Below are 22,003 nucleotides of genomic sequence, written 5' to 3'. Positions count from 1 at the left end.
TGCCCGCCGCTGGCCACGTCCTTCCGCGCCGGCGGAGGAAGCCGGTACGGGCCTCAACGCCATGTGCTACTATGCTTCGACTAGCGCGGACCCCACGACTTGGACCCGCCTGCCGGACGTCAGCCCACACCACATTACAGTTGCCCGCGCCTTGCGCTGCCGCTTCACTGGTAACCTCGACGCCCCCGTGCACGGACATCCACGCTTCATGGGGTGCGAGAAGCACTACCTGCGCGCTCAGATTGCGCGCATCACGAGCGCGTGCCGCATCGCACCAGTGCAGACGTTCACCACCGAGGGTGCAGTGCCTGACGCGGAGGAGGATGAAGAAGAGACCTCGGCTCGACCACCGCCGACGGCAGTGCCGGCCTACGCCGTGCTGCCGCCGCTGCTGCCGCAAGAAGCGCCGGACGAGGAGGACGCGGAGGCCATCGCGGCTGTGCAGGCGTGGTACAAGGGATACACGAAGGGGGAGCTGATGCAGGCGAAGGGGTGGTCGCACATTGCCCCGTCGGTGCTGAACTGCGGCCGCGTCACGACGGCGCCGGTAGAGGAGGAGGAAGAACCGGCTGATGATGAAGGCGACGACGGGCAGGGTGACGGCGCGAACGCTTCTGAGGCGTCACCGCCACCGGCGCCCGAGATGATCGCGCCTTTCCTGTCTGACATTAGCCTCGACGCGCCACTCTCCTACCCCGGCCACAGCCGCTCCCACCTCGCTGCCTGGACCTTTCGCAAGGCCTACGAAGGGGAGGGGAGCCTGACAGCTGTGTATGTGGCAAAGTCCCTCCGCTGGCCCGGCGCGGCCACCTACGCGGTGACGACTGCCGGACGTCCTGGGGCCTCTTACCAGATGATGTACTATGGCACGGGTCTCAAGGACATGCAGGGCGCCTACTATGCCCCACCCCTCCCTCCCCCGTGCTTCCGCGAGTACGTCGAGGCGCCTGGTGAATTCGACGGTCAGCGGGACTGCACCATAGATGAAGAGCTGCGTTACGCACCGCCTCCCCCGCGCCCGGAAGCTGAGGGGGAGGATGAGGAGGAAGATGACGTGTAGTGAGGGCGGCTTTGACGGCGATGAGGTGCTTCCACGCTGGGCGAGGAGGCGCGGCAGATGTTTGGAGACAGGGCAGACCAGCGTGCTCTCCTCGGTGCGCGCTCTCAAGCCTCTTGTCGCTCGACTTTCTCCGTTTCTCTCTTGCTTGGCACGTGTGCACACATGTGCTACCCTTCCACTCCCGTCTTCCACGTGCAACTCGCATGCGCCGAAGGGAGCGGGTGGGGCAGGGCCAGCGCATGCCAGCACATGCCGGCGGAGGCAGCGGCAGAGGCGGGGGTTGGCGGCAACATGTAAATTCATTTCTTTCTTTTATGCTTGTGTGCTCGAGCTTAGTATGTACATAGGGAAGAGAAGGAAAAGATTCAGCCAGGAAGGGCCGCTGCTCGGCATCCCATGACGGGGATGACGTGGGTCGTGGGTCGTGCGGACCGAATGGTGGATGAGAAGGCAAAAGCTAGGCATGGCTACGGACGCCCGCCCGCCTCCCCGTATCTCATCAACCGACACACAACCGCCTGTTGCTGCCGCACGACTTCTCTTTGCGTTGATTCATGCACCGCTGCGCACACGCACACGCGCGCGCGAGCACTTTGAGCGTAAGAGCTCATGGATATTCCGCCCTCCTCACTCTCCGCACGATCACCGTTGCGATGCAACGAGGGATCAGTGAGTGGACTGCAGTGCGTGCGTGTGCGTGTGTGTCTCATGCCTCTTTCCTTGCTACTTCTTTTCTTCGCTGCGGTGCGCGCGCTCATGATGATGTGGTGATCGATACTGTGAAAGGGAGAACAGCGCGACAGAGGAAGGGAACAGTGGGCTGCATCCCACATGCCTGCTTTCGCGGTTGAGCGAGGCAGAACGCCCCGGCGGCCAAACGACCACATCAGTTGCCAGCACCTACAGCGACTCAGTGAGCACAGGATTGCAACACTGTCGCGAAAGGCACATACTCATCAAGTGCCTTGCGCCTATGTATGGTTAGGTGTGCACGCAAACACACAAGGCAAGACTCAAGCAGTTGGAATGGAAGGCGCGCACCTGGCGCTAGCTGACTCTCAGAGCTCACTTGTTCATCACGCCACTCCATCTGTGTCTCGACCCCAGCTAATCCTTCTCCCCCCTCATTTCTCTTGCTTCCTGCTGGCTATTCCCTCCTTTCCTTCGCCTTGGTTGTGTGCCATGGCTTTCTGCGCCATACCCGCCCGCAGACACGCACCCGCGCGCCCGCTCTTCTCACGTACGCGCAAGAAGGGACGCCACTCACATCGGCCTCTGCTTTCGTGTCCTTCCACCGTGTCCTATCGGCGTTGCGCTATCCGTTCTTCCCGCTTTTCCCCCGTGCCGCATTGAATGCTGCACATTTGAGTTGTAGCGGACTCGTGGCGGTGCGCCCCTCCTTCCCCTCCTCCTCCTCCTCCACGGCGTCGTTTCTGACTCTCTCCGCTCGTGCGTGTGTCGCAAGCCGAGCACCCCCCTCCCAGCAATCCAAGCACACTCAGACGGACACGCGCACAGACGCACAACCCTGGACGCATCAACCATTTTTCCTGTGCAGCATCGACCACGCCGCACGCACACGCACACGCACACACAACCCGCATTTGAAAATTCATCGGCCTTGCCCGGCATTCCTTCTTAGTCGGTATCAACACGTACATACACACGCCTATCTATCTGTCTATTAGATAAATTTGTTTTCTGGGCTTTGGTGAAGTCACGGAATTTGGATCGATTCTCGTGTCGGTGTCTTTGCGCGCCTCTCTCACACCGCCTTTGACTGTATCATCTCGTGGTTTCTGTCCTTCGCCGCACTTGCTGCGGACAGGCTTCATGGGAACCCTTTCCACTTGCAAGCTGGATGTGAACACCACACTCCCGCTGGTGTGCATGTGCACGCTACTCTCCTTCCTGTGCGGCGTCGGCATAGGCGCGAACGACCTTTCCGCCAACTTTGCGATGGTGGTGGGCAGCGGCTCTCTCAACATGAAGCAGGCGATCATCTACTGCACCGTGTTCGAGCTACTGGGCGCTGCCTTCATGGGCGGTCATGTGAGCAATACCATCCGTAGCGGCATCGTTGACCCGGTGCTGTTTTCGCAAAACAAGGATGTTGTGGTGATCGGCATGACGTGTGCCAGCTTCGCCGCGGCGCTGTGGCTGTACTTGTCGGCGGTGTTCGGTCTGCCGGTGTCCATCACGCACACAGTTGTCGGGTCTATTCTCGGCTTTGCGCTCTTCGCCACGGGTGGGCTTACGTACGTCAAACCGAGCGGGGTGGTCGCGGTGGTGATCTCATGGCTCGCGGCACCGATAGCTGCGGGCGGCGTGACAGCGCTTCTGTTTTACCTCATGCGGCGCGACATCTTCAAGGTGAAGGGTCGTTCCTTTGAGCTCGCCCTGGCCGTCCTGCCGCACTGCCTGCTCGCATCCCTGCTGGTGGACTTCTTCTTCATTGTCCTCGAGCAGCCGCCGATCATGTCGCAGACGCTTGCTCAGAACGTCCCGCTTCACGTACAGTACGTCATCCTGCTTGCTCTCATACTCCTCTTCTGCTGGGTGGCGAAGGTGTGGGTGTTCCCGCAGGTAGCGGCGGCCGCGATGAGCGCGCGGTCATTTGTGTGGGAGAGCGAGGCGCTGCGCACGGAGCTGGTGAACATGGAAGACAGCTTGGCGCTGGATGACCTGAAAGACCTGTCTTTCTTCAAGCCAAGAGGCGACGTGAGTGCGACGGCGCCCGTCTCGGCAGGAAGGCAGCCCCCGCGACCTCACTACCAGCACCAGCCGCCTGCTGGTGAGACGGACACGGCTCCGGTGGCCGTGCCGGCAGCTGTGGCGCTGCCGCCGCCCTCGCTGCCAGATAACCCTGCTCCTGCGTGCACGCTTGACTCTCTCTCGCTTGACCGTCGCAACGACGGCGCTGCAGATCACGGGAGCTCTAAGAGCAGCTCCACTTACGGCTGCCCGACGCACTCCCGCACCCCCACGCCGACTCCGCTGCACCAGAACGCCTCGTTTGTACTCTCCTCCATCTCCGCCTCGGACAGCTCCTTTGTACGACAGGGTGGCATGGTACGTCTGGCACCCGTGCACACCCGCGGGCACTCGCCCACATTACAGACGCACACCGAGTCATTTGCCACAGCCGCGGCGCTTATCCAGCGTGGCGCCAAGGATGCACATCACCTTTCCGGATGCCACGTTGCCTCGTCTGATCGCGAATGCCACAAAGCACAGCAGGTGCAGTCGGCGGGTGCGACGACGTACGGCAGCACGGAGAGCACGAAGCCGGTATCAGCGACTTGCAGGGGGGAACGGGGGCTAGTGCCGATTCCGTACTCCCCCGCGTTGGTGCACAGCGAGGACGAGTTTGGCGAGGAGGACTGGGCCATGGACCACCCAATGCAGCCCATTCGCTTTGGAGGTATCCTCATCAAGCCCTTCAACCCGCGCGCCGAGTACCTCTTCACTGGCCTGCAGGTGGTGGCGGGAAGCATATCCAGTTTTGTCCACGGCGCGGTGGCTGGCGCCAATGCCACCTCGGCCTTCATCATACTTTACGATGCCTTCACGAACCACGAGTTGCAGGAACCTGGACTCAGCTCGCAGTGGTCGATGCTGCCGGCAATGATGGGCATTGCGATCGGCATGTTCGGCCTCGGCGCGAGTCTCATGAAGACGGTAGGGATGGAGCTGGTAACCGTGACGCCGGCGCGAGGATGGTGCATCCAGATCGGCGGCACCCTCGTTACGATGGTGCTGACGGGCATCGGCATTCCCGTCTCACTCTCGCAGGCGCAGGTCGGCGCCGCGATTGGCTGCGGTGTGCTGGACGCCAAGCTGGGCGGTGTGTCGTGGGGCATCGTTACGAAGGTCGTGACGGGGTGGGTCGTGACCCTTCTCATCAGCGCCCTGACAACGGGCGTGTCGATGTGGGTGGTGTCGTCGCTGCTCTGCACGTAAGTGAGAGCAACGGCGTGGATGCGCCTCACGCATGCACGGCATGCGCGTGTGCCATGCATACAGGCGATGCGTGGCGGTGGTGGGGGCGGCAAAGCACGTGTCATGCTCGCGGCCGCCGCGCACCGTTGCTGATGCCCTTCGTTTTTCTAATGCTGCCTTACCCCCTTCCTCCCCTCTTCTCTCCGGGGCCGCGCACAAGCGCACCTCCGCTTGAACTTCACTGACCCTTGCCTCCGCCTTCACTTTCTTCTGCTTGTTTGTGTTCTGTGCATGGGGTGACGCTGACTCATGGCCTCCAGAGGCAGCGGCAGCAGCGAACTGCGACGGGGCATCAGTCGGCAAACCGCCGAGGGAAGAGGGGGCCCCCTCCCTCTCTGCTGGGTCGACTGTGCATGTTTGTTTTTGTTTGGACGCACTTAGCGGATGAAAGGGAGCAACACGAATGCAGGCTTCAAGGTAAGAAGATGTTTGCGGAGGAGTCGTTGGCAGGCTCCAGCAGATCGTGCATGCGCAGGCGACATGTATGTGGTGCACGCGCTTGTGCAGGGAGGAGGGGCTGCTTCGCTTCCTCCGTTATCTTTTTGAGGTGCTGGACTTCGTCACAGAGCGCTGTCGTCGTTGCCTTGACGCGTGTTCGTGTCTTCTCCTTCTCTGCGCCTCACCTCTTTATTCTTGATCGGTGGCCCACACACGCGAGGCTGCTTCGACGAAATACTTCATAGACCCTCTCGCGGCGCACGGCAGCCGGTTCATCGGGCGCCCGAGCGCCACTAGCCCACACCCACGCACCCACGCACACCTTCACGACTGCATAGATTCAACGACGAGTGTGTGTGCATGTTTGGGGAGGAAATCCACCACCACAGAGCACAACCGGGCGTCGCCGTTCATCGTGTGTCCCCTTTTCTCTCTCATACACCCCGTCCACCGCGTGCGCACCTTTCCTACCCGCCGATAAAGACCACATGCAGGCCTCACCGGTGCTGGCCGGCGCGGCGGTGCGCCGAACGGCGGCGGCCTCCGTCGGCAGCGAACCTCGCACCAGGTTACCCTTTCTCATCAACGTTGTCAAGAAGGCGCAGAAGTCTGCCAACACGGTGGTTGCGCCGACGCCGGCACTCTCCTCGACGTTGTCGACGACGGAGCCGCCTATCCAAGCCGCCGCCTTCAAGCCATACCCGCTTCTGAGCCCTGGCGAGACCAAGCAGGCCGCCGGCAGCTCCCTCCTCTACAAGGACGACGTCTGCGTGCTTGTGAACGATGCATTCCCCAAATCGATGGTTCACTGCCTGGTCATGCCACTGGACCTCCGCCTACAGTCCCTCAACGCCCTCACCAAGAAGGACATCCCACTGCTGCGCCACATGCTGCACGTGGGGGATGAGTACGTTCGCTACTTAAAGACGGTGGTTCCCCACACCTACACGGCGCGCCGGTTTATTGCGGGATTCCACGCGCTTCCCTCGTTGCCCATGCTGCACCTGCACGTGCTGTCTACGGATCTGGACAGTCCTTGTCTCAAGAACAAGAAGCACTACAACAGCTTCGCCACCTTCTTCTTCCTCACGGGCTACCGCGTCTTGGAAGACCTGGAGCAGCACGGCCGCGTGACGCTGAACCAGGATGTCACTCGCCTTCGACAGATGGAGGAGCAGGACATGAAGTGCCTGTGGTGCGGCACCGCACTGCCGAGCGTGCCCGCTATGAAGTCTCACATCCAGAGCTGCCCGCAGAACAAAGCCGTGGAGAAATCGTCGTAGGTGGGTGGGGGTGGGCTTTTGGCCACCGTGACGCACAAACGTAACACTCAGCAGCAGCACTCAAAGGAGGGAGCTACGCCAGCCGGCTCATCCGCAGGAAGGCAGTGCCGACAGGTCTGCAGAGAAGACACCGACTTTTCGGCAGCGTGACGCGTCACCTGAACATGACCGCTTCCACAGCGCGTCTTTTTACGCGCGTCTGTGTAAAAAAAAAAAAGAAAACGCAGAATGTGCATGCAATCTGTGCGTAGGTGCCGCGGCACCTATCGCCTCCGCTTCTCTGCATCTCTCTCCTCTACTGCCCTTTTCTTTTCCCATTCTTCATCTGCAACCCGATGCCGGCGTGCGTGTCGGAAGAAGCTTGCGGGGGAACACGTGCTGGAGCAACGTCGATGGAGCTCCACACGCACCCGTACATGCATACGAACACGAAAGCGCGCACACACGCACACCCTGCTCATAGCATCGGGCCACCTTTTCATCTGCTCCGCTGTCACCACCGCCCCCGCCACTTATAGGCCTGCTGGCGGTGCTGCTACAACCGTTTGGCGGCACGGGACCAGCCCTCTCTCGACCCTCACTGAGCTCACCCGCCTCTTTGAGAGCGTATGTATATTTTCTCTAGAGTTGTTGCCGGCTCCACGATCGCGATTACCACAACCATCGAGCCTCCTTGCTTGCTTCCCAGACAGCGCGCCATGATCCAGCCTCAGAGCACCCTGTTCCGCCGCCGCGAGGGCGTCGTCGGGGATGATGGCGCACTTACCTCACCGTCCTCCTCCCCTGCCCCTTACCAGGCGCGCCCCGGTACAGCAGCTGCCGCTTCAGTGCACACGAACGCCTTGCAGGAGCAGGAGAACGACGCTCTTATGCAGGCGCTGCTGTCTGACATGCGCAGGGCAAAGAAGAGCTTCACCAAGATGGGCGATGAGGTGCGAGAGCAGAACGCGCTGCTGGAGCGACTGCGCACCTCCTTCCTGAATACGCAGAACTCCCTTCGCAAAACGATGCGGAACTTAGACAAGATAGGCTGGGGAAGCTTCACGCACATGTGGGTGCTGGCGCTCTTCGTGATTGTGTTTTTCATGTTGCTCTACTTGATGCTTCGCTTTCGGTAGTTCACACACTGTCAGACAGGAAAACCCGTCTCCTGTGAACATGCTTGCGGCAGGAGGGACCGCTGTGCGCGTGTGCGCGCGTGTGTCCCTGCGAGCTGCTGTGTGGAGGCTTGGTGAGGATTTCAGCGTCCCATTCTTTTCGGTTTGTTGGGGTGTGCGCTCGCCTTTTCCCTCTCTGTGCGCTCTGTTGCTTTGACGGCGTAAAGTGGGGCAGCTGCTCCGCTGCGCGCGCACACAGAGGCACCATCCGGTGGAAGGAACAGCCGCGCAAGCGGGCAGGCTGGGGCCCAGGTGGATGTGCGTTTGCATCCCTGAACCGTGCACGTGCGCAACGACCACTAACCCCACAAACCAGGACCTCCTCCTCTCTCATCGGCACGCAACGACGGAGGCGGGAAGTTGCTGCTGGCTTGCTGGCTGGACCCACAGACGAGTGTCTGTGCATGTGTGCTGATGCCACCCAGCGCCCCCCTGCCTTTTTGTCGTGTGCGCACGCTGACACGCGCACTGTGCTGCACCTCGGTGCACTCGCGTGCTGGGTCAGTTGCGAGGACGCACCTGCCTCACGTTGCCTTTTCTTTGTGCTTCAGCTGCACGCACGCAAAACAGCGTATAATGATTCTCGCATCGCCACATACTCACTCTTCTCCCTTTCTTCCGCGCTACCTCTCCTTTTGTTTTCATCCTCTCGTATCGTCTCTGTTTTGGTGCGCGTGCGCCGTCACCGCATACTTGCATTCGCCCCGCATACATGCATCAACCCCTTTATACATGCGCGCGTGCGCTTCTCTCTCCCTCCCTCTCTGACACGCGCTGACGTGTGTACGCGTGGCACGGGCGCGTGCTTCAGATGGAAAAGAAATCGCTCTTCTCCAACTTCTGTACTTTTTTTTCGTTCATTATTGTTTAGATCTTCTCACACACACACTCGCACGGTTGTTGTCGTCGCTTGAGCGCGCGCTGTGTGCTGCGGTGTCTTGACCTCTCGCTGTCTTTCGCTGTTTGCGTCCTCGTCTGTTTTGCCTTTTCGTTGTGTCCCTCAGGTGTAGGCGACGACAAGTCAGGAGCAACGACAGACGCGAAGAACAACGGCCGAACAAGGTAGCCACAGGGGACGGGACGAAACCAAAAGAGAACGCAACACACACTCATACACAGACGGTACGGTATACGCGCCCACGCCGCTGTACCCTCACCCTCTCTTTCTCTCCCTCCCCGAAAGCGGCGACGCCACACTGTCTCTCCGCGCCGTTACCTTGTCTTTCCTCCATCCATCCTTTTTTTTTTTTTTGCTCGCTTGCCTTTTAGGCGTTCCTTTCTCTCTTTTTGATCTTTACTGTTTTGTTTTGTTTGATTCGCCAACTAGTCCGCGCCCACTTTTACGCCATAGGGTTTCCCTCCACAAACTTCACCAAGCCTAGTCCAGCCCACTCCCGTGTCGCTCTCGCTCTGTGCTTTCTTTTGTCTTTGTGCCTTTTCCGCAAACAACAACCATCAGACACACATACACACACACACACCAAAGAAAGGTGGGAAAACATATGTAAAGCAGAAGGACGCCACACAAACGTGGAAAAAAGAAAACAACATAACAGCAACGTGAGAGCAAAGTCGGTTAGGCTTCAGGTCTGCGCAGCGCTCGGTGCTTAAGAGAATTCTCTATCTACACATCTGTATCTATCTAGGCGAAGGAGTGGGCCTTTCAACTTTCTGTTGTTTTTTTTTTTTGTGGTTTCGTTTCGTTTCGGGTCTTTGTAAAACACCAACCAACCAACCAACCAAACAACCAACCAACCAAGCGCGCGCAAACACACACAAAAAGAAAGCGAAAGAAGGTAGACATACTGGCACAGACGACTTGCTGATGTGATACCGCGAAGACAAACCACCGCCCTACAAGCCCCCCCCCCCCACCCGCCACCGCCCCCGCAGAGAGAGAACGAAAGCCAAAAAAAATAGCAAACTTAACCCATCAAGTCCGAAGCGCCTTTCTTTTCGTTTTACTTTTCTAGTGTCTTGATCGCGCACCACCAGACATCTTCACCTATACGGGCGACGTAACGCTTCGGCTTCGAACGAAGAGAAAATTTAGGAAAGAAAAATAAAAGGCGAGCACAGCTCTGTCTTTCTACTCGTCTTACTCCTCTATATATACCTCTCTCTCTCCTCGCTTAGCCCTGCCTCACTCCCTGCCCCCTCCCCACGCATTGCACGGGTAGCGTGTTGCTCCACACATCCGACGACGGCAAACGCACCAAGTCGAAGGGCGGAAAACAAAAAGGCCGTGTCTTGCGTGGCATTTTGTGGTGGACCTCACTCACTCAGCGTGTCCGTGCGCGAACGCGAAGGATCGACTTTCTGGCTGTTTTGATTCTTTTTTTTTCGCGCTTCTCCCTGCGATCCTCTTGTTTTCCCGTTCCCCCTCCCCCTGACTCCTCTCGTTTTCTCCTTTTCTTCGGGCACACGTCTGCTCGCGTGTCTGTGTGTCCGTGAGAGCCTGGCCGAGCTTGCGTTTTGTTTTCCAAAAGTTCTGCTCATCGAGTTGGGCCGTTGTCCTCGTTGTGTCTTGAACAAGGCAACTCGAGAGGGCGTTTTCGTGTGTTCTTGTGCCGGTACAATCACCGCTCTGATCTAGCTGAGCGCGCGCCGAACGATAAAGGATACACGCCGCCTACAAACGGCACGCCCCAGACGCATCCCCACTACTCATCGAGCGAAACGAACAACAAATAAAAAAAACAGGAAGTGCAGCGAATTCGTGTCAAGGCGTCTTGGGCTAATCCTTCTGCCCCCTTTCCTTTGTACTTTCCGTTAGGAAGCACTTCTTTCGCTGTACGCTATCGCTCTGTTTTGTCTGTGTGTTCCTCCAAACACGTCCATTTTTTTGTTTGGTTTTACGCATCAACTTCCTCGCGGGTTTTCCATCTTCAAAGCAACTCTCTTTTTTCCCGTTTTTGTTTGGTCTTGGGCTCGGCTCGCCGTCTCGCCCCCTCCCCCTCCTCTCCTCTGCCTTTCTCTTGTTTCCTCTTTTTTTTTGCTGTTGTTGTTGTTGCGGCTTCTGTTTGGAAGCTGAAGGGTGGGTGATAGTGTGTGCCCCTACCCTCCTTCTCTTCTTTGTTTTTTTTTTTGTTGCTTCCCGCTCTCCAAGTCTTCTGGTTGTGCCGTTTATCACTCCGCCCTGTGAATTGTGGCTGCGATTCTTTTCGGCCCTATAGATCGACGGCGTGTGCGTTGGCCCGTGCGTTTGTCTCCGACTTCTCCCCTTCCGGCCCCTTCAACCGAAAGAAAAAAACAAACGGCTAAAAGAGATTGAGTCCTGCTAACGTTTTTTTTTTTTTCATTGTACTCTTTCAACTGCAGGTGACGCCGCCTTTGATCACGTTTTTGGATTTCTTCGACCTCTGCCCTCTCCTCGTTCTTTATTTCGGCTTCAGCAGGTGATTGTGTCTGTGTGTGTGCCGTTCTGTCTCTCTCCCCCACCCCGCGTCTTCTGAGGGCTGTTGTTGTGTGCTCCTGACGTAAAGCTGATATCCGCTTGCTTGCTGCCCTCTTTTACTCCGATTTTTTTTGGCCCTTTTTTGGTTGACGCAGGCTACGTGTGTCAGTTTGACGCGTTTCGGTGTCTCCCTCTTGTCGAGTGTTGATCTCTCCCGCGTTTGTCGTTTGTTGTCTGCCTCTGTCTGAGCGCTCACTCAACTCCCTCTTTTTTGCCCCTCTCTCCCCCCTCTTCTCTCTCCCCTCGCCGCCTCCTCTCCTCTCTCCCTGCCACACCACAGAAGCGCCCACACAGGACGTTTCATCTGCGCACCGCTCGTTTTTTTTGTGTGGTGTTGTAGTTTCTTCTCGCTTTTCAATCGAAAACCTCTGCCTCTTCCACCTTCCGAGAGGTGAGCAGGGCATACAACAAGGAAGCAGCGCTCCGTCAAACACGCAAGATTCCCTCCCCCTCCCTCGTCTTCTCTTGCACGGTTAACTCATCCATAACAACCGAATCGGCAAACGCGAGTGGAGGACGATAAAAAAAAGCAAAAGCTAGAGGGGAAAACAAAGAACAGCGGAGAACGCAGTGCAGCACTGAGTGTGTACTCACCCACCCACCCCCCACACCTACACACACACATATACCCAAGTAGTGGACTGCCACCCAACACGCAACCCTTAACAAGGCATCGTCTGGCAACACAGGCGCTGAAGCTCTCAGAAGCTAGTCAAGCTTTCGGTGTGTTCGTGAGGCACTTGCAGAGCGCCTGTGCTCTCCATTTTTTCCTTTCACACTCCTGCTGCTTGTTTGTGCGCGGTGCCCCTCTGCTCCTCGCCCACTCGCTCTGTCTCTGTTTCGCCCCGATAGCAGTCCTCCCCCACACCCCACTGCTCGTACAGGTGCGCCGTGCAGCCTTGTCCACGAGCACGTGCCTTTTTTTTTTCGGACTCTGCGACTGCGATCTGCTTCTCGGCCGTTCGCTGTTTTTCCTTTTTGCCGTATTTGTTTTCGCTCTTCTTCGACACGTTTCTGCGTTCCACTTGCACATCTTAGGGGGTTTCCTCTCCGACTCGGCTCTCTCCGGCTCTTCGGCCAGGTGCCCTTCTTTCTCGGCTTGGCCGGCACGGAGGTGGCACGCAAACACCGCACCTTCACGGAGGCACTTTTTCTCTTCCCTCCCCCTGACACACGACCTTCCTCTTTTCTGCCGTCGTGCGTCTCTTTTCAGAAGGGTACGCGCGTTTCTCCGGGCGTGCATTGCTGCTGACAAGGGACGCGATAAAGGAAGTGCCCCCCCCCCCCACTCCCACCCACCACGATCACGACCGCCACAATGACGAGCTTCTGGCGGCAGTACGGCATTCAGCTGTACGGGTTTCTGGTCAAGACATTCCTGCAGCGATGGCGTATGCCCGTCTCCACGACGGTGGAGATCCTTCTCCCTTGCCTCTTCACCATTCTGATGTCCGTTGCCTACTGGGTGTCGGGCAGTTCGACCGTGCCGGCGCAGATGTACGACGGCGGTGCGTACGTGCCGCTGAACATGACGGACTTTTTGTCGTATTTCATGTGCAAGAAGATGGGGTCAATGCTGAGGGTGCCGTGGTACCCGTGCCCGCCTGGGATGAACGCATCGTCTCTCACGTGTCTGTCGCTCATCGGCAACGGCAATGAGATTTGCATCCAGAACGCCTTCTACACGGTGCTGTCCCACATGCTGTACGGCATGTACTATGGCAGTGGCCCGTTCGGCCTGAACACTATGGACGGCCACCTCACGCTCGCGGCCTTGGTGACCGAGGCGACACGCAAGGAAAACCCAACCTTCTTTGGTCGGGGTGGTAGGGACAGCCTGTCGCACTATGGCAATCTGCTGGTGTCGAGCAACTCGCCTGCGCTGGCGCAAAACTTCATGACGTTCTGCCGCCAAAGCAGCGGCATGTGCGGCGAGGTACTCTATGACACACCCTTCACTTCACTGGCTAGTGCCAAGGAGTACGCGGCCACCAACGAGGACACCGTCTGGGCCATTGTCGACCTTCCGACGGCCTCCCTCGCGTCCAACGGCGAGGCAGAGTTCACCATCAGCATGAACTTCACGGCGACTGCGCCGACGGCGAAGGAGCCACAGAAGAGCCTCTTCACGCGCGGCCTTGGCGCCAACGACGGCAGCGACGGCTACGTGCTCTACTGGGCCAGCGGCTTCTTGACGCTGCAGACATTCGTGCACGAGTTCTACTTGGCGCAGGCGCTGAGCACCCACAACATTACTGGCCCTTCCACTTACTACACGGATCCCAGCTCCGACGTGGAGGGCATCAGCGCGTACCTCACGCAGTACGGCTCCACCTTAATCCCGATGCCGACGCCTTCGCGCTACAACAACGCGTTCCTGACGAAGTGGGCCTACTACATGCCACTGCTCGCCGTGATGGCTGTTCTGTATCCGACTTCGCGCCTCGTGATGCTGATCGTCGTTGAGAAGTACAATGGCATTCGCGAGGCGATGCTGATCATGGGCCTGCATCCGTCCTGCATGTTTTTTGGGTGGTACTCCTCCACGCTCATCATGGACTTGGTCTCCTCGCTGCTCGCCGCCATGTTTCTCAAGATCGGCTTCCTCGACAAGGTGGACTACGGCCTCCTCGTGCTGCTCTACTTCTCCTTCATGCAGCAGAACACAGCCCTGTGCTTCTTCATCAGCTCCATCTTCCGCAACCCACGCGTGGCGAGCTGGTTTATTGCGTTTGTGCTGTTCGTGTTCGCGATCCCGTCTTTCTCCTTCCCGACCGGAATGACGGACATTCAGAAGATTTTCTGCTGCCTGGTCCCCTGCATCGGCTACATTCAGGCATTCAATATAATGCTGAGCTACGTATCCTTCGGCTGGCAATTTGGGTGGTCGCAGGCGCGCGCTGGCTACTTCAACTTCTCCATCGCGGTCGGCATGATGTGGGCCTCGTTTGGTGTGCTGATGCTCCTCAGCTTCTACTTGGACCGTGTCTCCTGCGGCGCCGTCGGCCGCCGTGCCCACCCCTTGTTCTTCCTCATGCCGCTGGTGAACCGCTTCCGCAAGACCAGGGCGCCGCTGGTCAAGATGTGGGACATGGGCAAGCCGATTCGCCCCGGTTCTCTGGTCGAGCGTGCCATCGACGACGACGAGCCGCACGGCACGTCATTTGCGAGCTGCTCTTTGAAGAAGGACAGCAAGGAGTTGCCACAGGACAACAGCCGACTCATCGAGCACTACCATGACGTCGTCAGCACACAGGACCCCGCTGTCGCCGCCGTCTTCCATCGCCTGCGCAAGGTCTACGTTGGCGGCGGCATCCTCGGCTTCTTGTACACGTACTTCACAGGGTTGTTCCGCGATGGCGACCGCATCGTCGCGCTGGACGGCGTGACGTTCGCGATGCGCACCGGCGAGGTGAGCGTGCTGCTCGGCCCCAACGGTGCCGGCAAGTCCACGATCATGGGTGTGGCGACCGGCATGGTGAACCCCACGAACGGCGATGTTTACGTGCGTGGCTACAACGCCCGCACACACCTTGATGAATGCAGGCAGAACATCGGGTATTGCCCCCAACGAGATATCGTATGGCCTCTGCTGACGGTGGAGGAGCACATCACCTTCTACGCGCGCATGAAAGGCTCCCATTCAGTGAACGTGCAGGAGAAGGTGGATTATGTGGTGGACCTCCTCGACCTGCATGAGAAGCGCCACTGCAAAGCAAGCAAGCTGTCGAGTGGCCAGCGCCGGCGTCTGTGCGTCGCGATCGCCATGGTCGGCGACTCCGCCGTGCTGTTTCTCGACGAGCCCACGGCCGGCATGGACATCAAGGGTCGCAAGATCGTGTACGAAGCCCTGAACCGCACCCGCACCCAGCGTAGCGTGCTGATCTCCACTCACCTTCTCGACGAGGCCGACCGCATTGCCGACCGAGTGCTCATCGTGAACAAGGGCCTGCTGTGCGCGGAGGGCTCGGCGATGTACCTCAAGTCGCAGATGGAGGTCGGGTACGTGGTGACGTGCCTACTGGAGAGCAACATGAGCACAACAGAGGAAAACTGCGCTGCCGAAGGGCTGGTGAACTTTGTGCGCGCCGAGAGCTACGCGGCGCAGCGGGTCGGCGACAGCAGCAACGAGGGGTGCGTGGTGCTGGGGGTGCAGCGGCGCGGGCGCGAGGTGTCTTTCCGCTTCCCGATGACCCTCCTCAGCTCAGCCGGCATGACGCTTCTTTCCGTGATTCAGCGCAACAGCGAGCGGTTGCGCCTGCGCAACGTCGCGCTCAACCTGGCGACGCTCGAAGACGTCTTCTTCACCGTCACTTGCACCGCACCACTCATGTCAAGCGTGACAGACGGCGAGCTTGTCGGCGGGCGAGGGGACGAAGGCGATGCGCTGTCGATCCCTGACACACCGTCGACTAGCGCTGACCTCTACGAGGAGAAGACGGGTTGCTTCTTCGTCTTCTGCCGGCACTTCCGCGCGCTCTTCCTCAAGCGGCTGCACTATGCCCAGCGCGACATCAAGCTGCTTGTCTATCAAGTGGTGCTACCGATCATCTTTCTGCTCCTGTCGCTGTTCATCAGCCTTGTACGAGACCCGAGCCAGCCCGCGCTGCGGCTCGACATGACTATGTACGATGACTACGCCTCCCACCCATCGCAGGTGATGACGGCGTACTCTAACTTCTCCGGCTACGTGCAGAACATGACCCGCTACCCCATGAATGTCACGAACGCCTTCTGCCTCAGTGCAAACCTGCCCGACAACGTCTGGGGCTCGTACTACCTGACCGACTTCCGTGAGATGCCGTCTGGCTTGCCCAACGTGTCCAACGCCATGAGCCGGCTGCTCCTGAGCGAAATCATGTCGCACAAGGATCCGCGCTACGTTTCTGTGGCGCCGGTAGGAGCGGTGTTCCAGAAGGGTGTGCCGAAGAAAACCCCAACGCTGCTGCACAACACGTCTTACAGCCACTCCGCTCCGCAGGGTGTGAGCGCGCTTTACCACCTCGCCATGTATCAGCTCTTCGGCTCCGCCGTGCCGACACCCACCGCCGTCAACTCTCCCATGATGCTTGGCGAGTTTGAAAAGACGCTGGTGACAGCCAACAAGCAGGTCATGGTTGGCATCTTCATCATTCTGCCCTTCATCTTTATTCCGTCCAACACGATCTCCTACATCGTCGAGGAGAAGGAGTCCGGCGCCCGCCACATGCAGTGGCTCTCCGGCGCCAATGTCGTGGCGTACTGGCTGAGCAGCTTTGTGTTCGACTTTGCGAGCTACCTCGTGACGCAGATCTTGGCCTTTATCATCTTCCTCATCTTCAATCGAACCGAGTTCATCGGCAAGGACAACGTCGGCGCCGCCGTTGTGCTCTTCTTTTTTTTCGGCCTGACGTCGATCCCGTTCAGCTACTTCATGAGCTTCTTCTTCCGCTCCAGCTTCACGGCACAGTCCGTCGTCTTTTGCATCAACTTCACCTTCGGCTTCCTGTGGGTGACGCTGGAGTCGATGATCGCCGAGCATGCGCTGCGGTTCGCCGAGGTGGTGACCTACATCCTTCGCATCATCCCAGCCGTGAGCTTCGGCGAGTCCATGTTCGTGCTCTCGGGCGCGCAGCTGGCGAACTTGATGTTCCCGAACCGCGCCAAGAAAAGCCTGTTTTCGCTGCTGCACTTTAGCGAGACAGGAAGCCCCACAGGCGGCATCGGAACAGGCCTCATCTACATGTCTTGCGTTGCTGTGGCCTGCACTGTGGCACTCGTGATTCTCGAGTACCTGCGGCTGCAGCGCCTCGACTCCGCCTTCACGCAGTGCTGCACAAGACCGAACAGCGAGGACGAGGAGGAGCACCGCCGCCTCGAGGAGGCAGATCCGTCCGTGAAGCAGGAGGAGGACTACGTGTGCGCAGATAAGACAGGGCCCGAGTCGACCCGCATTGCGGTGCAGCACCTCAGCAAGCGCTACCTCGGCGCCGAGCACGCCGCTCTCCAGGACATCTCGTTCGGCGTGAAAGAAGGCGAGGTGATGGGTTTGCTGGGGCTTAACGGCGCCGGCAAGACGACGGCAGTGAGCATCCTCGCAGGTGAGGTGGTCGCGACTAGCGGCGAGGCGTTTGTGAACCACTACGCGGTGCAGTCGATGGAGAGCCGCCCCTTTGTGGGCTACTGCCCGCAGTACGACGCGCTGCTGAGCAATCTCAGCGCCGAGGAGCACCTCTGGCTGTATGCCCGCCTGCGCTCCATCAAGGAAAAGCACATCAGGGGCGAGGTGCACGTGCTGCTCAAAGAGCTGGGCCTGTACCCGTTCCGCAACCAGCCTGCCGCGTCCCTGAGCGGCGGCAACAAGCGCCGACTGTCCCTCGCCATTGCGCTGGTCGGCCACACAACGAGTGTGCTGCTGGACGAGCCGACGTCGGGCATGGATGCTGTGGCGCGTGCACAGACGTGCGACATAGTGCGACGTCTCACGGCTCAGAAATCCGTGGTGCTGACCACGCACCGTCTGGACGAGGTCGAGGCTCTGGCCGACCGCGTCGCTTTCGTCGTGCGAGGCAACCTGCGCTGCGTCGGCACGCCACAGGAGCTGAAGAACGCGTACAACAAGACTGCCGCCTACACGCTCAATGTGCTCTTCCCCCATACGGTGCAGTTGCAGGACGCGGACGCAACCCTGGTGGAGAAGGTGCGCAGCTACGTGCTCGACACCATCACCGCCACAGCGGATGTGAATGCGCAGCAGATGGCTCGGTGCGAGGTGGTGGAGGTGCACCCGTGCTCAATGCAGATGACTGTGAACGGCGACCTCCATTCTATCTGCGTCGCCGTTGCGCACATGCAGGCGGGTCAGGCAAGCGGCATTCCGGCGACGACGTACGTCAGCGTGAGCCAGCCGACGCTGGAGGACATTCTTCTTCTCCATTAGGAACGCTGCAACGCAGAGACGACACTTCCCGCCACATGTGCTCTGGCTGTCATTCATGTGTTCACGCCTCTCTCCGCTTGCCGCTTCCCTTTTACCTTCGTCGTCGTCCCGTGCGCAGGCCCTCCCCCTCCCCCGCCCCGAAGAAAAAAAAACATGGATAAGGTTGCTATCGTGCCCATCTTCGCGGGCGCCGCGCTTCCGTCATCGCGGGTCATCGCTGACTCCCGTGCGTCTCTCTTTCCTCTGGGTTCTTTGGCGGGTGAGTTGCAGCCCGGAAACAGAAAGCGGACAAGCAACGGAGACGAAGAACACAAAAAGAGCCAAGGTGTCCACAGCAGCACAAGCACGCACACACGCACACATCAACACAAAGGCATTTCGGCGAGGATGCGTGCGTGAAGGGTCTCTTAAGCCGCCGCCGCACCTCTCCTCCCTCTCTATCTTGTACCCGCCCTTTCTTTGTGTTTTCTTGTTTTGCCTTTTCGCGTTTGGCGCAGGTGCACGGGCGCGGACCGACCAGCAACGCGCCAGGCAGCAACAGCCCTCCGCACTCTGCCCTGCTCCAAACGAAAACGAAACGAATGGAAAAGGGGTCTCTGTGTCTGGGCTATCCTGGCGTGTGTCTCTCGCTCTGTATCGCTGTCTCTCGACGTACGCGTGCTTGTGTGCCCGCCCGCAGAAGAAAAGGGACCGCAGGCACCGCACACGCGCGCGCTCACGCATACGACTTCGCAAACGCGTCATCACACGCGTTGTGAACGGACTCCTCCTGTGTCTCTTGCCATTGCGTCTCTGATCTCCAGCTCCTTTTCTTTTTTTTTTGCAAATGTTTCTCCCTCATGCTTCATTGTTGTCGCTGTTGTTGTGTGCGTATCCCAGGAACACCTTCGTCCACGGCGACCTTGCTGCTGTCAGCTCCACATGCCGTTTTCTCACGTCATTGTTGCTGCCCCCCTCTCTCTTTCTCTTTCTCTCCGTCTGTCTCCCCGGTTAAGTGGGGCATGAAGCACTTGCACAGCAATCAGCACAGCACCGGGGATGAGCCTGTGGATGTGTCATTGTGAGCAACTTGTTTCTGTTCTGCGTGTTCTCTTCGGCTGCACCTGCTCAAGCGACAGGGGGGGGGGGGCGAAGAGGCGCACATACGTGGGCGAGAGACTGACGACCACAAGTGCACTCCGCACACGAAAGTTACAGTGCGGCAGAAAGAGTGGGGGATTGGGATGAGGTGGGCGGGTCAGGCAGCGTGGGACTCACCACACGTTCCTGCTGGAGAGCGGCGTGACGCTGCAACGGCAAGTACAAGCGACAGTAGCGGTAATAGCCGGCGCCACGCGCCTTTTCCGCATCAACGCGACCACCAAAAATGAGAACGAAATGCCTCGGCATATTCGCCCAGCGAAGAGTAAGAGAGATGTGCTGTCGATGAAGAGAAGAAAAAAGGGACGCCGCAGCCAAACTCCAGCCGCCACGAGTGACGACGAAGAAAAGTGTGTGTGTGTGTTTGGGGTGGGGGAAGAGGCAGCATGCTTTCTGCTTGCTTGAGCTCACGTGCAAAACAGAGAGGCATGAAGTACAGCGGGTGCGAGCAAAGCCACCGGACCGGCACACTACACTCACATGCGCGGTCACACAGCTACATCGCCTCCTCCCCTCTGCACCGACTCATCCTCCCTTCGTTCTCATGGGGTGATGTGGTGAAAGGTGTGGGCAGGGGAGTGTGAGGGGGGAGGGGGCGATGTGGAGGGCGAAGACGGAAGGATGGAGGAGAGAGCCGGAGAGGCACACGTGAGCATACTCTACATGTGCGAACGGGCCAAGGTGTGAGGGATAGGGTGGAGGTGGATATTTGTGTCTTCCCCCCCCCCTGCGATTGCTCTTTCTCTCTTACGCTGCCTCTCGCCTTGTGTGGCGTTTCCGTGTTTGGGTGTGCCTGCCCGTCCATCCGTCGGAGTGGCGAGTGCGCTCCGCTCCTGCGTTGCCCCACTTCTTTTCGTCGGTCCCTTCCTTTCTCTCTCTCTCGCACACGTGCACACGCCTCTTCTATTTCCTTTTTTTTTTCTAACATTTTCGGGATCGCTCGACTTTTTGGCCTGCGTCTGTGTAGTCGATTGAATGGTCAAAGCCCCATGCGCACGCACGCGCACGCGAATACACCCAGACACCACACATTTATGCCAGCACGTATCGGATTCGTGCAGGGGGTCGGCAAGAAGCATGAGCGAAGCGGGAAAGAAAACAAGCGAAAGGCAATAAAGAGCGATTCTCTTGGGAGCTTGTTCTACCTGCCCCATGATCTGCTGCTGCTCCTCGTAATTGTGTAACTCCTTCTTCTCCCTCTTCCAGCCCCCTCCTTTTTCTTTGCTCGCTTGTCATTGCACGCAAGTGCGCGGGCGCGCGTCTGCCTCAGCTGCGTGGGTGCCTGTTATGTCTGCACGTTATTTGTGCCCACGTATTTAAGTGCATATGCGACTTTATTATTTTGTGTTTTGTTGGTATGTCGCGCGTGCCGGCTGCGTCGACCACCGCTTGCACTCTTTCTCTTCTTTTTCCTCTGTCTTGCTTTGCACACGGCTGCCTCCCTTCTTTTGCGTTTCCGTTGCTCGCGCGTGCGCGGCTGTTGTGAGGCGTGTCGCTGTGTTGTTATCGAAGGCCAGGGGATACGTGTGCATGTGCGCGCACGCAGATGCAATCCGTCGACCACCCACACACAGACGGCACGGAGCAACGAGAGGCGCTGGAAAAGGAGGGAAAACGGAGAAGAAACACGCAGTCGCCCTTCTCGTCACAGACCTTCAAACACACAGAGAGAGAAAGAGATGGAGCGTGAGGACTTGAGAACAATGGGTTTTAGGCACTTACGCATACGCACACGCAAGTGCACAGCGACGAAAAGGCTCGGCTTCCACCGTGTGATCGACGTACCCCGCGTGAGTGTTTCTTCTTCTCATGGACTTTGTCTCCCTCTCGCTCTCGCTCCCTCAATCCTACCTCGCTGCCATACAACTTTCTGTTTTTTTTTTTTCAACCATGTTCTTTCTCATTTCTTCTCTGCAACGGTGCGCTTGTTAGCACGTGCACCCCCCCCTCCCCCATGCCCCGCTATATATATATATATACAGAGTGAGACAGAGCGTGCACGTGTAGCGTAAAGCGCCTGCGTGGATGCGGAGGGGAAAGGGCGGACGTCACTGACGCGTATGGATGTGCGCCCACGCGTCTCTCCTGCGTTTCCCCTCTTCTATCCACCTCCGACCTTTATTGGACGGCTTCTCGCGTTTTGGCTTCGGTCTCAGCCTGTTTTCTTTTTGTGGCTTCATTTCTCGGTTCATCCCACTATTTCATGGCTAGTGCGCCTGTGACACGCGACACACGCACGAAACGCAAAAAAGGAAAAGACAGGGAAGAGGTGGCAGGATGCACGCCGGCTAGAGAGACGGATCAATGAAGGGGCTGTCTGTACGTGACGGGCGGAGCATGTGTTACGTCGTGTGGCGACACGAGCATGAGCATCCCAACGAACAGAGTCCGGAAGGATGCACGCACATACACACACACACACAGGCCGCCAGGCAAGAAGACATACATGCGCGCCCATGTACGTGCTCCGTCTTTTTCTCTTCCCCTTTCGCCTCTTCCGTCAGCCCCCTCTCTCTGTCTGTGTGTGCTCCCCTTCGGTGCTGTTAC

General features: G+C 58.5%; 5 protein-coding genes across 5 annotated transcripts; all 5 read left to right on the top strand.

The window, feature by feature from the left end:
* Positions 1-2,893: 2,893 nt before the first annotated feature.
* On the top strand, positions 2,894-5,023 carry LDBPK_290680 (phosphate transporter, putative; the record flags this gene model as incomplete). Its single annotated transcript, XM_003862437.1, has 1 exon — positions 2,894-5,023. The coding sequence occupies one exon, from the start codon at positions 2,894-2,896 to the stop codon at positions 5,021-5,023; it is 2,130 nt and encodes a 709-aa protein (XP_003862485.1).
* Positions 5,024-5,988: 965 nt separating this feature from the next.
* LDBPK_290670 (hypothetical protein, conserved) lies at positions 5,989-6,783 on the top strand (the record flags this gene model as incomplete). Its single annotated transcript, XM_003862436.1, has 1 exon — positions 5,989-6,783. One exon carries the CDS (start codon positions 5,989-5,991, stop codon positions 6,781-6,783), a length of 795 nt encoding a protein of 264 aa, XP_003862484.1.
* Positions 6,784-7,481: 698 nt separating this feature from the next.
* On the top strand, positions 7,482-7,901 carry LDBPK_290660 (BET1-like protein, putative; the record flags this gene model as incomplete). Its single annotated transcript, XM_003862435.1, has 1 exon — positions 7,482-7,901. One exon carries the CDS (start codon positions 7,482-7,484, stop codon positions 7,899-7,901), a length of 420 nt encoding a protein of 139 aa, XP_003862483.1.
* Positions 7,902-7,941: 40 nt separating this feature from the next.
* LDBPK_290650 (BET1-like protein, putative) lies at positions 7,942-8,097 on the top strand (the record flags this gene model as incomplete). Its single annotated transcript, XM_003862434.1, has 1 exon — positions 7,942-8,097. One exon carries the CDS (start codon positions 7,942-7,944, stop codon positions 8,095-8,097), a length of 156 nt encoding a protein of 51 aa, XP_003862482.1.
* Positions 8,098-12,715: 4,618 nt separating this feature from the next.
* LDBPK_290640 (ATP-binding cassette protein subfamily A, member 10, putative) lies at positions 12,716-18,316 on the top strand (the record flags this gene model as incomplete). The annotated part of the gene is made up of 1 exon (XM_003862433.1): positions 12,716-18,316. One exon carries the CDS (start codon positions 12,716-12,718, stop codon positions 18,314-18,316), a length of 5,601 nt encoding a protein of 1,866 aa, XP_003862481.1.
* Between the last annotated feature and the right edge of the window lie 3,687 nt (positions 18,317-22,003).

This window comes from Leishmania donovani, chromosome 29, assembly GCF_000227135.1.
Source record: "Leishmania donovani BPK282A1 complete genome, chromosome 29".
NCBI lineage: Eukaryota > Euglenozoa > Kinetoplastea > Trypanosomatida > Trypanosomatidae > Leishmania > Leishmania donovani.
The sequence above is the reverse complement of the archived record's forward strand: the minus strand, read 5'-3'. Positions and strand labels throughout refer to the sequence as shown.